General features: G+C 37.4%; 1 protein-coding gene across 7 annotated transcripts in view; it reads left to right on the top strand.

Moving 5' to 3' along the window:
* A1CF (APOBEC1 complementation factor) overlaps window positions 1-18,882 on the top strand; it is an 81,498-nt gene that overhangs the window by 38,362 nt on the left and 24,254 nt on the right. For 6 of the 7 annotated variants that reach the window (XM_043477002.1, XM_043477003.1, XM_043477006.1 and 3 more), the window contains 4 exons: window positions 4,706-4,840; window positions 6,639-6,769; window positions 11,825-12,063; window positions 16,302-16,466. In XM_043477002.1, the coding sequence (XP_043332937.1) occupies window positions 4,706-4,840; window positions 6,639-6,769; window positions 11,825-12,063; window positions 16,302-16,466 (670 nt within the window). Of the gene's footprint in view, window positions 1-4,705; window positions 4,845-6,638; window positions 6,770-11,824; window positions 12,064-16,301; window positions 16,467-18,882 lie in introns of all 7 variants that reach the window. The other variant, XM_043477007.1, reaches the window with a different exon arrangement.

Genomic DNA, 18,882 nt, shown 5'->3' with positions numbered 1-18,882 from the left:
TTGGGGAACATCTGAAAGCAGTTTAGTAAGGAAACATACACAGTTTCTTCCCTCTTGGCAAGAAACAAAGGACCAGAGGGAACCACAAAGATGATTACAGATTTGGAATATAAAATTTCCAAAGAACCAGTGAAAGGAGTTGAAATTACTACTCAGGAAAATAGACTGAATGAGGGTTCATTAATTAATGTCCTTATGAATGGGTCCATTTATCAAGACAACCAACCATCTGGTATCTATGTTTGATGAAGTTGAACAAGAAAGTGAGTGTGGCACACAATATGGAAAATTGTGAGACTGCTAAGCCTGAGAAGAAAGGTCCTCATGAATTCTGAACAGTACATATGCCAAGTTCACCAGACTGAGAACCAGAGGACTTTTAGTCTATATTTTCTGCAATAAATTAAACCAATGCAACCTTACGGAAGCCACATAATATCTCTGGATTCAGCTTCCTCATCTGTAAAATGAACATATTAGGTTAATATTTTTAAAAAAGAAAACTAATGCTAAAACTACAAGCACGAACTCAGGATTCAAATTTTGTCTTTGTCACTTACTGTTTGTATATCTTTGGACACATTCTGCGCCTTGAATTTCTTACCCACAAAATGAAAGTAATAATAATATCCTCATATGTTTGTTGAGAAGGTTAAATTAATTAATACATGGAAAGCATTTGTACAGATCCTGACTCAGGGTTAGCTGTTGTTTTTCCAGTTGCTGTTACTATTATGGGCAAGTGTTAGAAGTAAACTCTGGCTGATTAAGCAGAAAAGTTTATTAAAAGGGTACTGGTTTCTAGAAATTTTGGATTTGGAGAACTAGATTCAAGAGTAAAAAAGATGTAAGCTTTTACGAAAAAAAAATATATATATATAAATATATATACATGTATAACGGAATCACTTTGTTATACACCAAAAACTATTAATAACACAACACTGGAAATCAACTGTTTCAACTTTAAAAATATATAATAATATTAAAACAAAATAATTTCAAAAAGGGTAAACTCTTAGAAATGAAACCCAAACCACACACAAATCTGGAATGGTAATAAGACATATCCACCTTCAATGCTAATATTAGCACCATGACAGTTTCTGCACCAGAACCCAATTTAACTTTATTATAACCAGAACTATCCCAGCTACAAGGGACACTAAAGAAGCAAGTATCTGGGCATTTTTAACTCTTACAGGAAAAAGGTAGTTTTGCCCAGATTTCTCAGATGTAGTCAAAGATCAGATGCCAGGTGGCCCAAATTAACTCAGTCTGCTTGTCCTTCAAGCAAAGATTTATTGCTCAGAATCATGTATTAAAGGTTGGATGGTTTTAACCAAGGAGAAAAAGATGGTATATAAAATTTCTTTAAGACTCTGAGGTTCCTTCATGAAAGGGCTTAAAATATCTGTGGCAGAAGGGACTTCCAAATACTCTTAACATATAACTGAGTTATGGGTAAGCTCAGTATTCAGTATCTAAATTAAAGACACTGGATTTATAGTTAGAATTAGGTCTTTATTTTGAAATTTATGTAGTTGAAGATTTTCATCTATTTATATGTGACATTCACATCTTTGAATGGAAAAATAAAAGATCCCAAAGTTTAATGAACACTCTCTCATAGAAAACAAAAACCTGTATTTTTTAATCTCTAACTATTTATACATGTATGCTGCTGGAAGAATGCACCCCATAAGAAGGACATCAGCCAGGAGAGGGAGGAGCAGCTCTAACTGTGCTTTATCTATTTTAAACTCAACTATACGCATGGTGCCTAAAATACCAGCAATTCAGCTTCCAACTGTCCAAGTAATGGACAGCTATTCTAACCCCATGACTAATGCCCAGAGCCTGTCTTAAACTGGCCTGGACCTCCACTAGTTGGTGCATTCTGAGCCCAGTGGGTTGTTCATAGGGCAAATCTCCCCCAGTGTCTGAACTTCATGGCATCTCTGCACCAGTCAGACTCTTGGCAATTCCCCAAAATACTGTTGGTGTTACAGAAACAACAGAATTAATAATCTCTCCTAATCAATCATTTTGACTCATAATCACATGAGTTCTCCGATATATATGATACGCACAAAACAGTTTGGTGACATTTTTAGCAATAGCAAGAAACTTGAGGAGGAAATTCTAAAGGTCAATCTGCTGGTTGCCTATTTTTTTTCAAGCTATCAAAACTTGTCAAATGAGAAATTCTGAAATAGCCACTTCACTATTATGCAATGAAACTTTGTTTCCTTAGGTTGAATAATACAAATATTGCCAAGTTTATAGTAAATTTATTCCAATAATCCATTGGGAAGTATATCGCCAGATACTTAAATAGAAATGGCCTCAGAGGGATCTGCGTCAATTCAGCGGTAACAGTCAGTCCTAGGAGGTGGACTATAGAATGGGCAATAGAAATATTTCTCTCTGTAAGAAGCAGGTATTAAATATGTTCTTTCCAAAATTTGTGTAGTAAAATGATTGGAAGTTGGAATGATTTTAAAAGCAACAGAGAGTCTGCAATTTAATGGCATGACAATTTTTTCATAAATAAGTAACTGAATGTATGAATCTGTTATAAGTGAATAGGCTTTCATATAACAAAGCAAAATATAGTAGAAATTAAGCTGATAGACTCTGACACTAGACTGCCTGGCTTTAAATTCTGACTCCCCACTTCCCAACCACAGGATCTTGGCAAATTACTTAATCTTTTGTGGGCTTCAATGTCTTCTGTAAAATCAGGATAGTCATAGTCCATAATCTATAATACTGTTTGAGAATTAGAAGAGATACTGGTATGTAGTAAGCACTATATAGATATTTGTTAAGTAAATAAAAGCTTTAATATGTCTCCAAAAATATCAAATTCATTTTTTAGGAAATTCTTGGTTGAGACATAGATCATTGAATTCTTAAGTTTTTTCCTATAAGTATAAAACAGTTCATTTCTCAGATTTCTCAGTGAAAGCTTTTTTAATGAATAATCCTAAAAGAATATAGGGGAAGGAAAAAAAAATACAAGAACCCTTGAGGCAAATATTTCCATGTTTGTGGAATAAAATGAGAAGCACCTACTTATTTATAGCAAAAAGTAATCAAGGCAAGGTCAAACACCCATATGACATCTTTTTAATTTAAAGCAACATGATTAAATTATTAGGAATTTTAGCCATGATTACAATTAAAGACATTATTTAAATACTGTAATCCAAAAAGCTTTTGTATTATCAATTATAAAATAATTGAGAAAGTCTCAAGTTAGTATTCACAAAGATTTAACAGTGAAACTAGAAACTGCTTTACTTTGATTTTTAACAAACAACTACCACGTAGAACAATGTCCTTCAATAACTAAAATGTGTCTTTTAGAAATATACATAGAAAAGTATTTGGAAAGGCAGACAAACAACAACTGCTTCTACAAACAGGTAGGGTGGCACATTGAGAAATTTTTCTTTTTCACTTTATACATTACCATGTTTTTTCCAACATCATGTATCATTTTATGGTATAAAAATTTTTTAAGTAATCATGGTAGAAGTTAGTAATGAATACAGACATTTGGTCCCTTACATTTTCCTTTTTCCAAAAATCACAATAAAGTATAATAACAAAGAGCTCTGGCTATGCCTAAGTGAACAGTAAATTTATCCCTCTTTAGCAAATGAACTGTCAGCTCAGAAGTGGTGGATTAGGCCTATCTTTCACTTTGGGGCCCCTGAAGTTATTTTTAGGTCATTAACTTTCAGAAAAATAAAGACAGCACTGGCAGAAAACCCTGTGTTACTCCTCCCTGAAAAGGACATTATATAGCTGATTCACACTGTTGTATAGCAGAAACTAACACAACTTTGTAAAGCAATTATATTCCAATTAAAAAAAAAAAGACACTGAATTTACCAAAGGTCTTTTTATGACAAAGGAAAATATAGAAGCTAATTATACTTGGGCTGAGAACAGCATTGGTTCCCCACAAAGATAAAACATTAGTGAACACCTCTCACCAGTCTTGTCAACTTCAAAGACAGATTTAAGTCCCTCCCTGGGGACCTCCCAAATTAACTAGTTCCAATGGTAACCTTCATGATATTTCTAATTAGGGGTTCACATTGCCTTGCTCATGAAACAATCTCCATCTAGGCAGGCAAGAAGAGGATTAGTAACTATTATATATATCACATGCCAAGACCTGTGCCATGGACATCCGATGCATTATCTCCTTTAATAAAAAACTGATTATGTCTCCACTTTATAGTTGAAAAACACTCAGGATCTGAAAAATCAAGACATTTGTCCAAAGGCCCACAGCTAGTGGATCCTAGAGCCAAATAGTCCAGGTCCAGAACCCTCAGAGACTTCAACATTAAATCAGAACCCCAGATTCAAATTATGGTCAGATTCTTTGATGATCAGGCATTGGTGAGTTTGAATGGCAATCAAAAAATAATGATGACCCCTTATATTTGTCCAGCACTTTATAAGTTTTCACTGTGCTTATCTGGAGCAAGTCCCTGAAACAAAGAACATGGTGTTAAAATCCACATTGAGAAGACTTCAATTTTTATCTGACCAGTCTACTACTATTACTTGCCAATAAGCATCTTCCTTATTAAGAAATGATTTTGAAAATGCTCAAGGAACTCAAACTAAAGATTGTATTGCTTTTTTCTCCCTCCTATACTCCATATGGAATTTGCAGGAAAATGGACAAAGAAAATATGGTGGTCCCCCACCTGGTTGGGATGCTGCACCCCCAGAAAGGGGCTGTGAAATTTTTATTGGAAAACTCCCCCGAGACCTTTTTGAAGATGAGCTTATCCCACTATGTGAAAAAGTGAGTCTGAAGATGATTTTTTTTTAATCTTTTAAGGAAAAAGATACTATTCTCTTCACCTTGCTTTCACCCTCATTTTTCTTGGTCAGTGATGATTTCTTTTCCAATCGCCATTCCTCAATCATGGACAAAGTTAAAACCTTCCTAGCTATTAGTGATTTGCCTCTAATTATCAATGCCTTGAATTCTCTCTGCTCTATTACTCACAGCTGAAACTACCATTGCTGATGACTTTTAAATCTGTACTTCAACCCCCCATCTCCACTGGCAAAGCCATCTTACTGCAAGCTTAACATATCTGTCAGTCTAGAACAACACTACAACAACCTGTCTAAAATAAACTATTGTTTCAACTTGAAATGTTACTATGGTTTTATAAAGTGTAAGACTGTCGCATTAAAAAAATGTGTATGTGTTAGTCATGCCTCAACCATGTACCTGTATATACTGATCCAGAATGAAAAAATTTCTTTCTAAAACTTTGAATGTGATGAGCAAGATTAATAACATGGTTTTTCAAAGTTATTACATAATTGAGGAATAAATTTCCTCAGTTTTAACTCTAAATTATATTTTGTTACTGAACCCAAAGTTAAAGTGAAAATGCAAAATTGACGTTCTTGATAATTTACCAGGTGGTGTTTAAAACAATCACATTCCTAGAAAATGTAGTGAAAACGAGAGTTTAGCTATTTCTTTTCCTAATGCCCAAATCAGCTGTGTGTGTTTGTGTGTGTGTGTAATTCAGCCTGTTTCAGAACTACTTTTAATTTTATACAAACAACATCAATTGGCACATGCACAAATTATGAGGACTTCATCCTGTAAGAATCTTATATACCGAACATGAAAATAAGTGCCAAAGCCACCTGAAATGCAGATGAGACATGCTTGAACTTTTTTCTAATGAGCCCAGGAGAAAGAGGTGTCCATCAGCAAATACCTGGGGTGGCATGGGGTGGGGCTGAGCTGAGCGGGAGCCAGCACTGCAATAATAGCATTTGCTGAATAGTGCCTCTTCTCACGCATGTTCCTCACATCTGTGTCGGCCATCCTTTTACAGCAACCAGCAGTAATGAACGACTGTATCTGGATCATGGAGAATGGTTGGGGAAGCAGGAGAGAGTAGCATAGAGGCAAAGCAGGAGCTGCACCGAGGGACAGAGGGCGCGCCCGTGGCCAGGGAGGTCTGGCCCCGGATCAGTTGCATTAACACTAGCATTTGCCTTCCACCTACAGACGCCTACAGCCCTACAGAAAACAGGGCTTCCCAGACCATCCTCTGAAATACACTGCTCTGTTCACCTTTGCATTACGGTGCGGGGAAAGATAGCAAATAAGTCAGTTTTGCAATGTTCCAAATAAATGTTCCTAGTTTTGGTTTTTAAACACTAAGGGTAGAGTACAACCAAGTAAAGATAAAACTATGGAGACTTCAGAGGTCAATGTAGAGAATAAGGACAAATCTATCGAAACATTGTACTTCTGATGACAAATGTGTTTTCTGGTCCCTAAAACAGTGTATAAATCCCCAGATAATTGTGTGATGAAAGGTCACTTGCTCTGTCAAAAATATATATATTCTGGCAACTCAGGCTGAAATGCCACTCGCACATGTTTTCTTTATTTATCTTGACTTTGCCGATGAGTCAGAAGACAAATTTGAACCCAGCATGAAAACATGTGAACCATTCATATGGGATGCAAATACCAAATGTGGTAGAGGCAGACTTCACAAAACATTATGTGTGTGTGTATGTGTGTTTAAATATGAATTCTCTCTTTTCATTACTTGTAGATTGGTAAAATTTATGAAATGAGAATGATGATGGATTTTAATGGCAACAATAGAGGCTATGCATTTGTAACATTCTCAAATAAACAGGAAGCCAAGAATGCAATCAAGCAACTTAATAATTATGAAATCAGGTAAGATCTATCTCTTCTAGATTAAAAGTGAATCAATGTACCTTTATCTATTGTTCTATCAAGTTTATCTATATTTTAGTATATGCAAAAGATAGCCAAAATCAGGGAAAAAATAGGTTAGTTCTTTTCCTTGGAAATCAATTTAATGAAAAATTTATTTAGCCAACATTATATAAGGTGCCAGACTAAGTTCTGTAAACTATTCAAAGAAACAAAATTCATTCATTTATCCATTTGATAAATATGTGCTGGCCACTGTTCAAACCATTAGAAGTATCAGGGAGCACTTTCCTCCAGTCATAGTAAGCAACTGGATGTATTCAAAAGAGTTTGGAAAAATAAAACCAGGAAATGGGATAAAGCTGTGTGAAGAGGTTGCTGTTCTAACTTGATGTATTTAAGAAAATACAGTTCTGGGAAGCAAAATTTGATCTGAGACTTGAATGAAAAGAATCCACCATGATAGTCAGACCTAGAGGAAGATCATTGCAGAGAAAGAAAGAGCAACAAGTAAAAAGGGTCTCAAAATGACAGTAAGCATGATGTTTTAGAGAACAGAAAAAAAGCCAATGTTCAGAACAGAGTGAAGCGAGGAGGATTGAGGGCAATACAGTTAGTTGGAGAGTCATATTTCCTCTTTAAGAATCTGGATTTTAGTCTAACAAAAGGGGAAATCACAGAAGAGTTTAACTAGAGTCATACGTTTTAAAACATTCCTCCAGCTATTAAGGACCCAGGGTAAGGACTAAAAGAGGGAAAATCAGTTTCAAGGCTGCCACTGTGTCTAGAACGAGGCAGGAAATGCTGGTGGTTAGACAAAGGGGCTGGTTAGTGGTGTAGGTGGTAAAATGGCAGATGTGAGAGATATTTTGGAGGTTGAATAGACAAGACTGGCTAAGTATTGGATTTAGAAGAAAACTGGATTTTGGTTGAAGTTTCTCTGGATGTGATAGTGTCATTGAGATGGAACAGGCTGGGAGAATAGCAGGAAAACATGAAGCGCTATGTTTGGGACAGGCGACACCTGAGATGAACATTACATGTCCCAGGGAAGACACTGAGGAGATGACTGTGTGACATTAGAGTCAGGAGAATGGTCACGATTGGAGCATAAACTTGGGGGTCAGCCAAATAAAGGTAATATTGGAAGACTTGAAATTAGCAGAAGGTTCCAGGACACAACTGACCCTATACAGTCAATAAATTGGCAATAGGACTAAACTTCATGAAAATGTCTGAGTTCCAAAACGTAAACTAGAGGGAACTGCCATAAATCCTTTTTTAAGGAAGCCCAGGGTCACCCAGAGCAAAGATTAGTGTACCGAGTGAAAAAGGAATAGCTTGGGGTCAGACAGGTTTCAGTTGAGTGTCAAAAACTGACTTGACCTCTCTGAGCCTCAATTTCCTCATCTACAAAGTGGGAACAATAATAATAATACTTATTTCATAGATTTATTATGGGGATGTTATCAAGATTTTTAAATGTTTAGCCCAGTATTCAGAACATAGTAATAGGTCAATAAATGACAGAAGTCACACATTAGCAACATTAATTGTGAGATGCTGTTTTTCACAGGAAGGAAGGAAGACATTCCTTCCTGTAACAGAGTCACACCTTAAAAGTGACAGAATCTGAAATTTGATGAGTACAAAGACAGTAGATTTCCTACCATTATTTTTCTCTCACTTGTTATAGGCCCAAAATAAGTTCCACATTATCCCTGTAATTGTGTAAGTCAATCGACTACTGGATCACTTTTCTTAAACCCCTTGACCACAATGGGATTGACTGGACTTGGCAGCTGCTACTGGTCTAGCCATTCAGTCTCAAGACTGGATTTTAGAACAGAGTCTTAGAAAAAACATAAAGGAGGCTCCCCCAACATATGGCTCCGGGGATCCAAAAGACTTCTGCTATGCGCAGAATTTTGGGGGATGAGAATCAGAAGATCTGAGGTCTAGTCCAGATTCCTTGGAACAAATCCTTTGACCTCTTTTAGCATCACTGTTATGCCATCATGTGATCACACAGAGTTATTCTGGGCATCCATCATATGAAATAATACATACCAAATTGTTTCAAAAAGGACTATAAAAAGCTATATCCTAGTATAGCTTTTGATATTAGTTATATGTTCTCAGGAATTAGAGGATTCTCCATTCCTTGATCTCTCATGGTATCTGGATATCTTGACAGTCAGGATTATTGCCAAAAGAGCTTTTAAATTGAGATGGATGTAGAATTGACTGTGTAGGGAATCAATGTTTGCTGGATCTCCTTAGGATACTGTTACACACTGGAGCCTGTCAATACTTTTTGAAAATAGATAGGGTATGAACAATAAGCATGATCCACTGAGAAATAACACTCTCCTCTGTGAATTTCAGTGTCTTCATCTGTAAAATAGAAATAAAAGTATCTGTACCTCATGGGGGGCATAATGAAAAAAAAAAAAGAGAGAGAGAGATAATGCATGTAAAACTCAGTGCCTGATATGTCAGATGCTCTATAAATGTCTGCTGATGGTTATGGTGATGACAGGAGGAGGGTGAGAAGGAAGAGGAGAAATATGACAAAGTAGTTGGAAAGAGAAAAGTGGTGGCCAAAATTCTGAAGTTCAGGTTGGATGCCAGAAGCAAGGTGAAGGCACAGAGTGACTTTAAATTTTAATGAGTAGGATAAAGGGAATGTGAAATAGTTCAATAGACACCAGATCCTTTTTGCCTGGGTCCTGCCAGAGAGAGAACCTTTCTTATAGAGAGGAGAATAACCTTTGCAAAGACTCAAAATTGTCATGTCACCCTCCTCATCATCAAATATCCCCTGAGTATCTTCTAAATGCCTGGCTTCTGGTGACATTAAAGTCATGCCTTCAGCTTTTGAGAGATAGTTTTTCATCTCCAAGCAATTCTTGGGAAAGTGAAAGTGTTAGTCGCTCAGTCATGCTGGACTCTTTGTGACCCCATGGACTTTAGCCCACCAGACTCCTCTGATCATGGGATTTTCCAGGCAAGAACACTGCAGTGGTTTGCCTGACAAATCACACAGCTCTGAAAACTGGATATGGAGACTCCAGGCTCCCCCTACTGGTAACTGATAAGACCAGCCCCTTAATGATCAATAATACATTTTCTAAATAAATAATATCTTGAAGCAAAAGGTTTAAGTTGTTTTTTAAAAAAAAAACTGAAAGTTCGTTTTATCAGCACTTTCACCGCTCCAGAAAAACCACATTCCTAGGACAATGTTCACCAAACAGAGACGGACCTGTCACAGGTCTGATACGCAGTTATTGATTCTTCAGCAAAGCATAGACCCTGGTCAAACATCTGCCACACAACTGAGAACCACTAGAAGCAAGAATTAAGAGCAATCTCCCCCTTAAGCACTTTTTATTCCTAATGAATTAGTGGTTTCTTTTACGGGAAATTTACCCATTTTTAATAATTTTGTGTTATTACAAAAGTCACATAGCCTAATACACAACACACAAAAACAGCCAAAAAAAAAAAAAAAAGTAATAAAAGTTCAAACCATTCCTTCATTGCCCTATTGCCCAAAGATAAGATAATAACTATGTTGAATTCTTATAGTCATTCTAGACTTTCTATACAGTTTTAATCAAAGTGGCTTTCTCATATATTCATTTTATAGGCTTTTTTTTTTTAACCCAACAGCACAGAGTGAACTGGTGTTTTCAACTATCAAATACTCTCCTATGTTACTGTGTTTATTGACTACAGAGCATTCAATGTTACGAATGCTCATCTTTTATTTAACAGTGCATCTCAGCCAGGAGCCGTATTGTATTGTCTACCCTAAGGGATATGAGATGGTGAAGAGGTTTTCTTGGATGACCTAATGGTGTTTAGTGGGTGAGAACTAGGGAGGACAAACACACCACAGTATACAATGAGGAAATATCCAGCCCTAGAATCAATGTCGTCTCAGCTGAGATACATTAAACCAGTTCTCTATGATGGAATATTTTGCTCATTTCCAATTTGGGAGAGATTTTAAATAGTAGCAGCGAATAACTTTACACAAAATTCTAGTGCTCATCTCTATTTCTAAGGACACTCCCTCCAGAGGGCCATTATATGGCCTATGGTTCCCACAATGGAGACTTTTTGTATGCATTTTGCCAAATGCTCCTGGAAAAGTTGAACCGATCTCATCTTGGCAAACATACCCATCAACTTGCTAATAAGCAACACTGTACAGTGTGAGAAATGGGGATTGAATTGAGCCCAGAGGCCAATTTTATATCTTAAAACCTACAAAATTTTAAGCAAGTCATTTCATTTCTTGGAGTCTCAAGTTCTTCAACTGCAAAACGGAAACAATACCTAGTTTGCCTATCTCACATTCTCCTTGTATCAATCAAATAAGATAATATGTGAAAATCAATTCTGTATATGGCCTATCTTGAATAGTGACCTTGTCAGAATAGCTTCTATTTGGTTGGAAAAGAAAGGGAGCACCAGGGGTTGCAACCTCAGATACCTTCAGGGCAGCCAGGCAAGTTACATGTGTAGGTTGGGCCAGGTGTAAAGGCCTCAGGATTGGTGATATATTAATATTTGGGAGGGTTGAGGATTGGCAATAGCTAGCGAATTTACAATGAGTCTAAAGACAGCAGATACTACCCAGCTTCAATTGTTTTTCTTTTTTAAGATAGCAATGGGAAGCTGCTACATAGCACAGGGAGCTCAACTCCAGGCTCTGTGATGACCTAGGGGGTGGCATAGAAGGGCGTGCGGAAGGCTCAAGAGGGAGGGGATATGTGTATACATACAGCTAATCTGATTTTTTGTAGAGCAGAAACTAACACATTGTAAAGCAATTGTACTCCAATTTAAAAAAAAATTTTTTTAAAGCAGAATTTCTCAAAAGCATTTACCACTCTCCAAAAGCAATCTAAACCCTAAAGGTAGCCAAACATCACACATCCACAGACCATAAAAGTTCCAAGGCCAGACGCGCTCGACTTCTGTCTTACACCTTAACCACACAAGGATTCTCACCAATCAAAACACCTGCTCTTTTGGCAGAAATGGGCGCCTCTTAGGGGTCTGTGCCAGTGTGGACAACTGCCGATTGTTTGTTGGGGGAATCCCAAAGACCAAAAAGAGAGAAGAAATCTTATCAGAGATGAAAAAGGTCACCGAAGGAGTCGTGGATGTCATCGTCTACCCAAGTGCTGCAGATAAAACCAAAAACCGCGGCTTTGCCTTCGTGGAGTACGAGAATCACCGGGCAGCAGCCATGGCCCGGAGGAAGCTTCTCCCAGGTGAGGACCATCCTCAGAGAGGAGGCTTCACTCCCTTCTGCCTGCTTCCGGCTGCTGGGCTCCTTAGCAGAGGAAGAAAACCCTGCAGTCTGTTTCTTTGCTCTTTATCTCTCATTAGGTAACATTTTAAACTCTCTGTCTTTCTTTTCTCACAGTTAATTCTGTTCCTTAGAGTTTTCACAGATTAGCTTCTGAAAACTATTCACTGTGTATTAAATCCAATACACATGCACAGGAGAAATCTAGAACCTCGAGCTATAGAAACCCTATACTGAATTTTTAAACTGAAGAATCTCCTTAAATTTATCAATCAACAGGTATCTTTATGTATCATTTTCATTATCAGACTTATTAGAAATAAGGTATATTATCCATCAAAATGAGGAAATAATAAATATGTAAGTGAAACATTATCCCAATGACAATTAAGTGGCATACTTTTATTATGACTCCCTAGTAGCATCACCAACTCAATGGACATGAATTTGAGTAAACTCCTGGAGTTGGTGATGGACAGGGAGGCCCTGTTGGTGATGTCCATAAAAGGACACCTTAGTTAGGTGCTATAAAAACAAGGTAGGTCCTGTCTGAGCAACAACCATAAATTCCTAGGCTTAGAAATTTCCACCAAGACACTTTCTCAGTCAGATCAACTTAGGAAAAATTATTGAAAGTCTTGTGCTTATTTGCCAAAACTTACACAAAGTAAGGTATTGAAATGAATTAACATTAAAATGATAAGGATTTCGAGAATAACTGATTGAACACACTGGAATCAATGCTTCTCTTAAGCACTATGGAAGACCACCTTAATTTGAAACAAAGCAAAACAGCAATAATACCTAGATGTAGGCTGCCCTATACACATTCTTAAAAAATACTAACAGGATTAGCCCTCTGAAAATTTTCAAAATTGAAATATGGCTTCTGAGCGTGAGGAATATTTGTTAGTATTGGCAGAAATTCAGCCTCTCCTTGTTAACAGGCTGAATGTTGTCACTCACTCACTAGTTAAAAAATATTATTTGAACTGTCTTGTTGCTGCATATGAGATAAAGCATAAACCTCTGAGCCTGTCATTCAAGACCTTTCACTCAGGGTTCCAGTTCTTTTCAAACATATTTTGTACCTTCTGTTTCCCAATAAAAACCCCTCCTTTCTCCCAGGACAAACTCAATGTCCTAGACAATGCCTTGCTCGTTTTGTATCCTTTATTCCCAGTGCTATGTCTCCTACTAGAATGACTTACCCTTTCCCCTCTCTCCTGACTCACTGATTCTAAGGCCCAGCTTAGCCATCACTTTGTGAAGAAACCAGCTTACACTGTTGCAGCCCACACTAATTATTTTCCTCCTTTATTACCTGTACAGATATATACAATCATTTGGGAGGGGTAGCGGGAGAATGGCAGTGAAAGAGAATCCAAAATAGGAGAAAGGGTTTTCAGAAGTCAACCAGTGTTCCTGGGGGAGAAAATGGCAATGCACTCCAGTATTCTTGCTTGGAAAATCCCATGGACGGAGGAGCCTGGTAGGCTATAGTCCACGGGGTTTCAGAGTCAGACATGACTGAGCAACTTCACTTCACTCACTCACTGATATTTTTAAGTTTTCAAGGTAATTCTATTGTGGCACCAAATTTTGTGATCCACTGCTATATCCATCAACTGATGATATTAGCCATTTACTTGCATGGGAGATATAGGAAAACCTGGGGAATGACTCAGGATAGAAACATTTATTAAGCATCTACAATGTACATTGTTTTCTTCTAAAGGACAAGGGAGATTCTAAAAAAAACATCATTTGTAATTTGATACCATTTACATTAGACTCAAAGAACGCATATTCTTTATAAACTATACATCTCCAAAATAGACCAAAAAGTATCAAGAGGAAAGTACATTATTGAATTATCATTTAAAAGAGAAAATTCTCCCTTCCATGCATCATCTTCTTTGTCTTCACAACAACCTTAATGAGTAGGTATTTTTATTATCCCAATTTTATAGATGAGGAAAGTGAAGCTAGTAGGGTTGTTTCTTAGCCAAGATCATTGATCTGATTATTGAACCTGTCTGACTTCAAAGTTCATATTCACAAATCACTTTCCAATACTCATTTTCACAGGAATGTTTATGGAAATCACTGTTTCCAGCATCCCTTCCCACTTCTATCTATTTTAACCTTTTCCACATCTTCAGGCTTATGAATGACTTAATGTGGTCTCAGTCTTGGTAGGCAAAAGTCAATGAGCTAGAATAGTGTTCTCAATTTTGGATGAATTAACTGAGATGCTTTTCAAAATCCTGAAGACTGGGCCACTTAGATCAGAATTTGGAAGAAGGATCCTGGGATTAGAGATGAGGCAATTCCTAGGGGAAAATCAAAAGCCTTGGTTGCAGTATTTTGGGATTCCTTAGTATAACACTCCCACTATGGCTCATTTCCAGCTACCAAGGTGACATCAGTTGACTCAAAAAACTGTGAAAATTGAACAGTCTATCCCTGCAGGTAGAAAGGAACTCAGTCCAACAAATCTAGTAGAACCCATGTGTTTTTAAGCTCTTCTACTGTGGGGTCAAGACTAAGAACCACTGAGCTACAGAAACCAGAGTCACTTGGGAACCTTAGGAACCTTGGGATAAGACCTTTAGCAAAGTCTGTGTAAAGCACAGAAAAGGAAGGGAATGGTACAAAAAGGGACGGAGGTATAGAAGGGGAGTGGAAGGTGGGGGGTGGGGAGGAAAGAGGATGATGGACAAAACTGTCTAGGATGCAAGGAAGACCTGGAAGAATAGGAGACAGTCTCCCCAGGATTGGCTGACTCATTAGGCCGCGTCTATCTTTTGTTTGGGTTTTAGAATGTCAATGCCACAGATGCTTTCATTGACTGCTTTTTAAAGGATAAAAAGATGCATTTTGATTGACAATAATTGCCTTAAACATGTAATAATTAAACAACTAAACTCTTACCAATACTGAGGATTTCTGATTTTACTTTTCTCACACTTTTTATTGCTTCCAGGATATCACTTGTTCCAAAACTAATAAAAAATACACATATTTCCAATCAAACTTAGAAACTGAGTTGACCCTCACTCTCCTCTTATCACTTCAGCATGGATCTTCACTATATAGGGGTACAAGATTGAGTAATGAAAAGCAAAAGGGAGCAGGGGAGAAGTAAAGTGGATCTGGGCAACGTATCCTCTCAAAAGTTCATTTCCTTTTCTGTAAACCTGAGAAAGTCATACCCCTCCGCACAGAGTTACTGTGAGAAGTCTCTGTGAGACAGAATATGGGAAACATAGAGTGCAAGACGTTCAATTAATCACAATTATAGAAATACCAAAATATATGTAGGATAACTGCTACCTCTTTAAGATGAGTTCAGTTTCCCATCATAGACTCCACCATTGCTCTTTATCTTAATTTGGAAACATAATAATTTTTTCTATGTTCTGGCAAAGAACTAGGAGAGAATCCTGTTGATCAGAGCTCTGAGTATAAGGGACAGATAATGTACCTGAGACCTACACCCCTTTCACATGCACCATTTTTTTTGGACAGTTCTGTGGTGGTACTTAATCACAAAGATTCTAGTGACCTTTCTAATGCTTCATGAAGCCAGACTCTATGTCTGAGCCCTAAATTCATCCTTTTCCTTTCTCCCCTTTTTGCCATCTTCAGTGACTACCTTCATCCTGTGAGAACTGTTCTAAGATTCAAACAGGACATCTGCTGCCTCCTTTCTGTTCCACTTCAAATCATGTTCTAGTTCCCTTGATACCCAATCATTACAGTAAGCCACTTGTCATTCAGAACTCATCTGTCTGTGTGTGTGCTCAGTTGCTAAGTTGTGTCCGACTCTTTGTGACCCTCTGGACCGTAACCTGTCAGGCTCCCCTGTCCACGGGATTTTTTCAGGCAAGAATGTGGGAGTGGGTTTCCTCCCCACTTCCTCCTCCAGGGTATCTTCTTGACCCAGGGATTGAACTCATGTCTCCTGTATTGGCAGGCGGGGTTCTTTACAACTAATGCCACCTGGAAAGCCCAGAACTTGCTTATAGCTAGGTCTTACCTGAAATGCCTTTTAAGATCAACCATCACCTCTTTTAATATTAGTATTCTTGCTCAATCAACATCTCAAGGTTCAATTTAAAAGGCCATTTTAGTATGAACTGAGATGATGTCCTAATTTCTATATAATTAATCATATTTGATCTTTCCCAACAGGAAGAATTCAGTTATGGGGCCATCCTATTGCTGTAGACTGGGCAGAACCAGAAGTAGAAGTTGACGAAGACACGATGTCCTCGGTGAAAATCCTGTACGTAAGAAACCTAATGCTGTCTACCTCAGAAGAGATGATTGAGAAAGAATTCAATAATATTAAACCAGGTAGGACATGCCAGACAGGATCACTTTTTCAAAATATATTTAAAACACTTCTGCTTGAGCTGACTTCCCGTAACTTTAAATAAGATAGCTTTCACGTATCATTCTCATAATCACATACAGACTATTAAAACTATATTTCGACCTTTGGATTAGAAAATGTGGATGTAAGGTTCTACAACATTTATCAATATTATAATTTTACATGCTTATGTGTGATTACTTGATACATATTTCCTTCACTGAACTATAAATTCCATGAGCTCTTTTTCTGTTGTCTCCTCAGCTCCTACTTCTGTGCCTGGGACTTAGTTGATGTTCAATAAATATTTACTGTGGTAATGAATGCATGACCATAACTAAAGATCTAAAGCAGGTTTCTAAACCTCGGTATTTGTGACATTTTTGGCCAATAATTCCTGGTTGTGGGGGTCTGTCCTGTGCATTCCAGAATGTAATGTTTTGCAATTTTCATAACCAAAAATGTCTCTAGAATTTTTTGTGCCTGGGAGAGCAAATTGCCCCCAGTTGAGAACCACTGTCTAATGGAATATGATTATGACTTTAGATGTCTAAGAAAGGAAGTAACAGCTTGTTCTAGAAAGCTCATTTGAGTGAATAGAAAAGGAAAAGGATGGTGGAGGAGAACTGATTACTCTTCATTTTGTCAATACTTTTCATTGTCAGTTTTAAGCCATGAGATTGACTCCCTATCTCTTTTTCCTCATATAGGAACTGCAACACTGAGACAGGTAAACATTTTACAGGAACAATGTCCAAACAAGTATTTCTCAAAGCCAGTTCTGCAGGACACTAATTCTATAAACTATCAATAGATGTTACTTTTAAAAGGGATCCATGGTCAAATAAGTTTTCTAACACCAGATTCAATAAAATTAAAAATTTGTCTGTGGGACTTATCATAGTTCTTAACCTAATTTGCTTTGAAAGTCTCCAAAAGAGGAGATGTAGAATGACTCACTTCCCAATTTGAGGGCCATGGATCCCATATTTTTGGTAGACCATCTTGTGTGATTAGCATGCCTTAGAGCATGTTAGTCTAAGTTTATCACTGTGGTGACATCTTTCCATAAATGAGAATTTCCTAGGTTGTTGATAAGCATGGGCCATAATACCATCACCTTAAAACTGCCTGAGAATAATCACTTCACATAGTTATGCTGACTGTTTCTAACTCTGACTGCTTTGTCAAATGTAATAGCATAAATGGATGGTTTATTCTAAAGGTAATTAGTAAGGATCTCTTTTCTCTCTTTTTAAAGATTCACCAGAGACTTGTCTTTTTCCACACTTCAGGAACTCTGCCTTCCTTGCTAATTGAGTATAATGGTGTGTTCAACAACTCTGCGATGTAGGGTACCTTACTACTTCCATTATTTTAAAGAAACCAGGACCCAGAGCAGCTAAGTTGCTTGTCCAGGGTGATACAACCAGAAAGTGGCAGGTTCTGGGCTTAAATCCAGGTCTGGTTAAGAGCTTGTCCTTAACAAGTCAAAGACCCCCATGACCTACACATATTCCATTCACCCACTCATTCACTCACCTGTCATTGTTTCAGTAGCTCCTAGGTGCCAGGCACGGTGGGAGGAACTAACAGGTAGGATGTGTGTGTGTGGAAGGAGTTAAACAGCAATGGCAACCTAACTCCTAGGGTTAGGTTATTTAGGAGAAGTGACATGTAATTGCAGATCTGGAAGTTGATGCAATTGTGAGCATAGAAACTGATATGTGCATGTATAAACATTGTTCCACCATGACTTAGCATTGACTTTCTTCCTTCCCATAGTGAATAATATTTATTTTGTGTAATTAAAACATTATTCTTAGGGATGGAGGGAGGCAGAAAGGCTGGAATGAGAAACTACTAAAAGGCTGCTTCCTTTCATAGTCACTGGCTATCAGCTTTCTAGTCTGCATGTTGAAGAGAGACAAGTGTCTAGGCCCTTTTAATTATAGTGAAAATAATAAATGCCAGGTCTGTTTCTCTCTGAGGCTGGTGGCACAACTCCTAGGACTCCATAATGATATGTGGTTGCTGCTTCTTGGCACTCTGCAAAAAAAGAAAAAATGAATTGCAGAGGGTTGTTGACTCACAGACATCTGCTGTATTGGGGGGACAAAAGAGCTAACCAGTTTCTTTTCCAGTGGAAATGATAAGTTTATACTTACCTAGAAAAATTAGAGAAAAAAATAACTTTTTAAAAATTCTATTGAAAGTTGGATCCCTCAAAGGACCCTGAGTATTCTTGCAAATAATTATCAATATATTATTTTAACCCTTATTAAACTGAAAAGATTATATTGCTATTCAGATAAATAATGATAATTAAAATAAAAACTAGAGCCAGAAAATGTATGTTCTTCCCCAGTGTAGCCTAAAAGTATCTGCTAAAATTCC

Source organism: Cervus canadensis, chromosome 8 (assembly GCF_019320065.1).
Source record: "Cervus canadensis isolate Bull #8, Minnesota chromosome 8, ASM1932006v1, whole genome shotgun sequence".
Classification (NCBI taxonomy): Eukaryota; Metazoa; Chordata; class Mammalia; order Artiodactyla; family Cervidae; genus Cervus; species Cervus canadensis.
The sequence above is the reverse complement of the archived record's forward strand: the minus strand, read 5'-3'. Positions and strand labels throughout refer to the sequence as shown.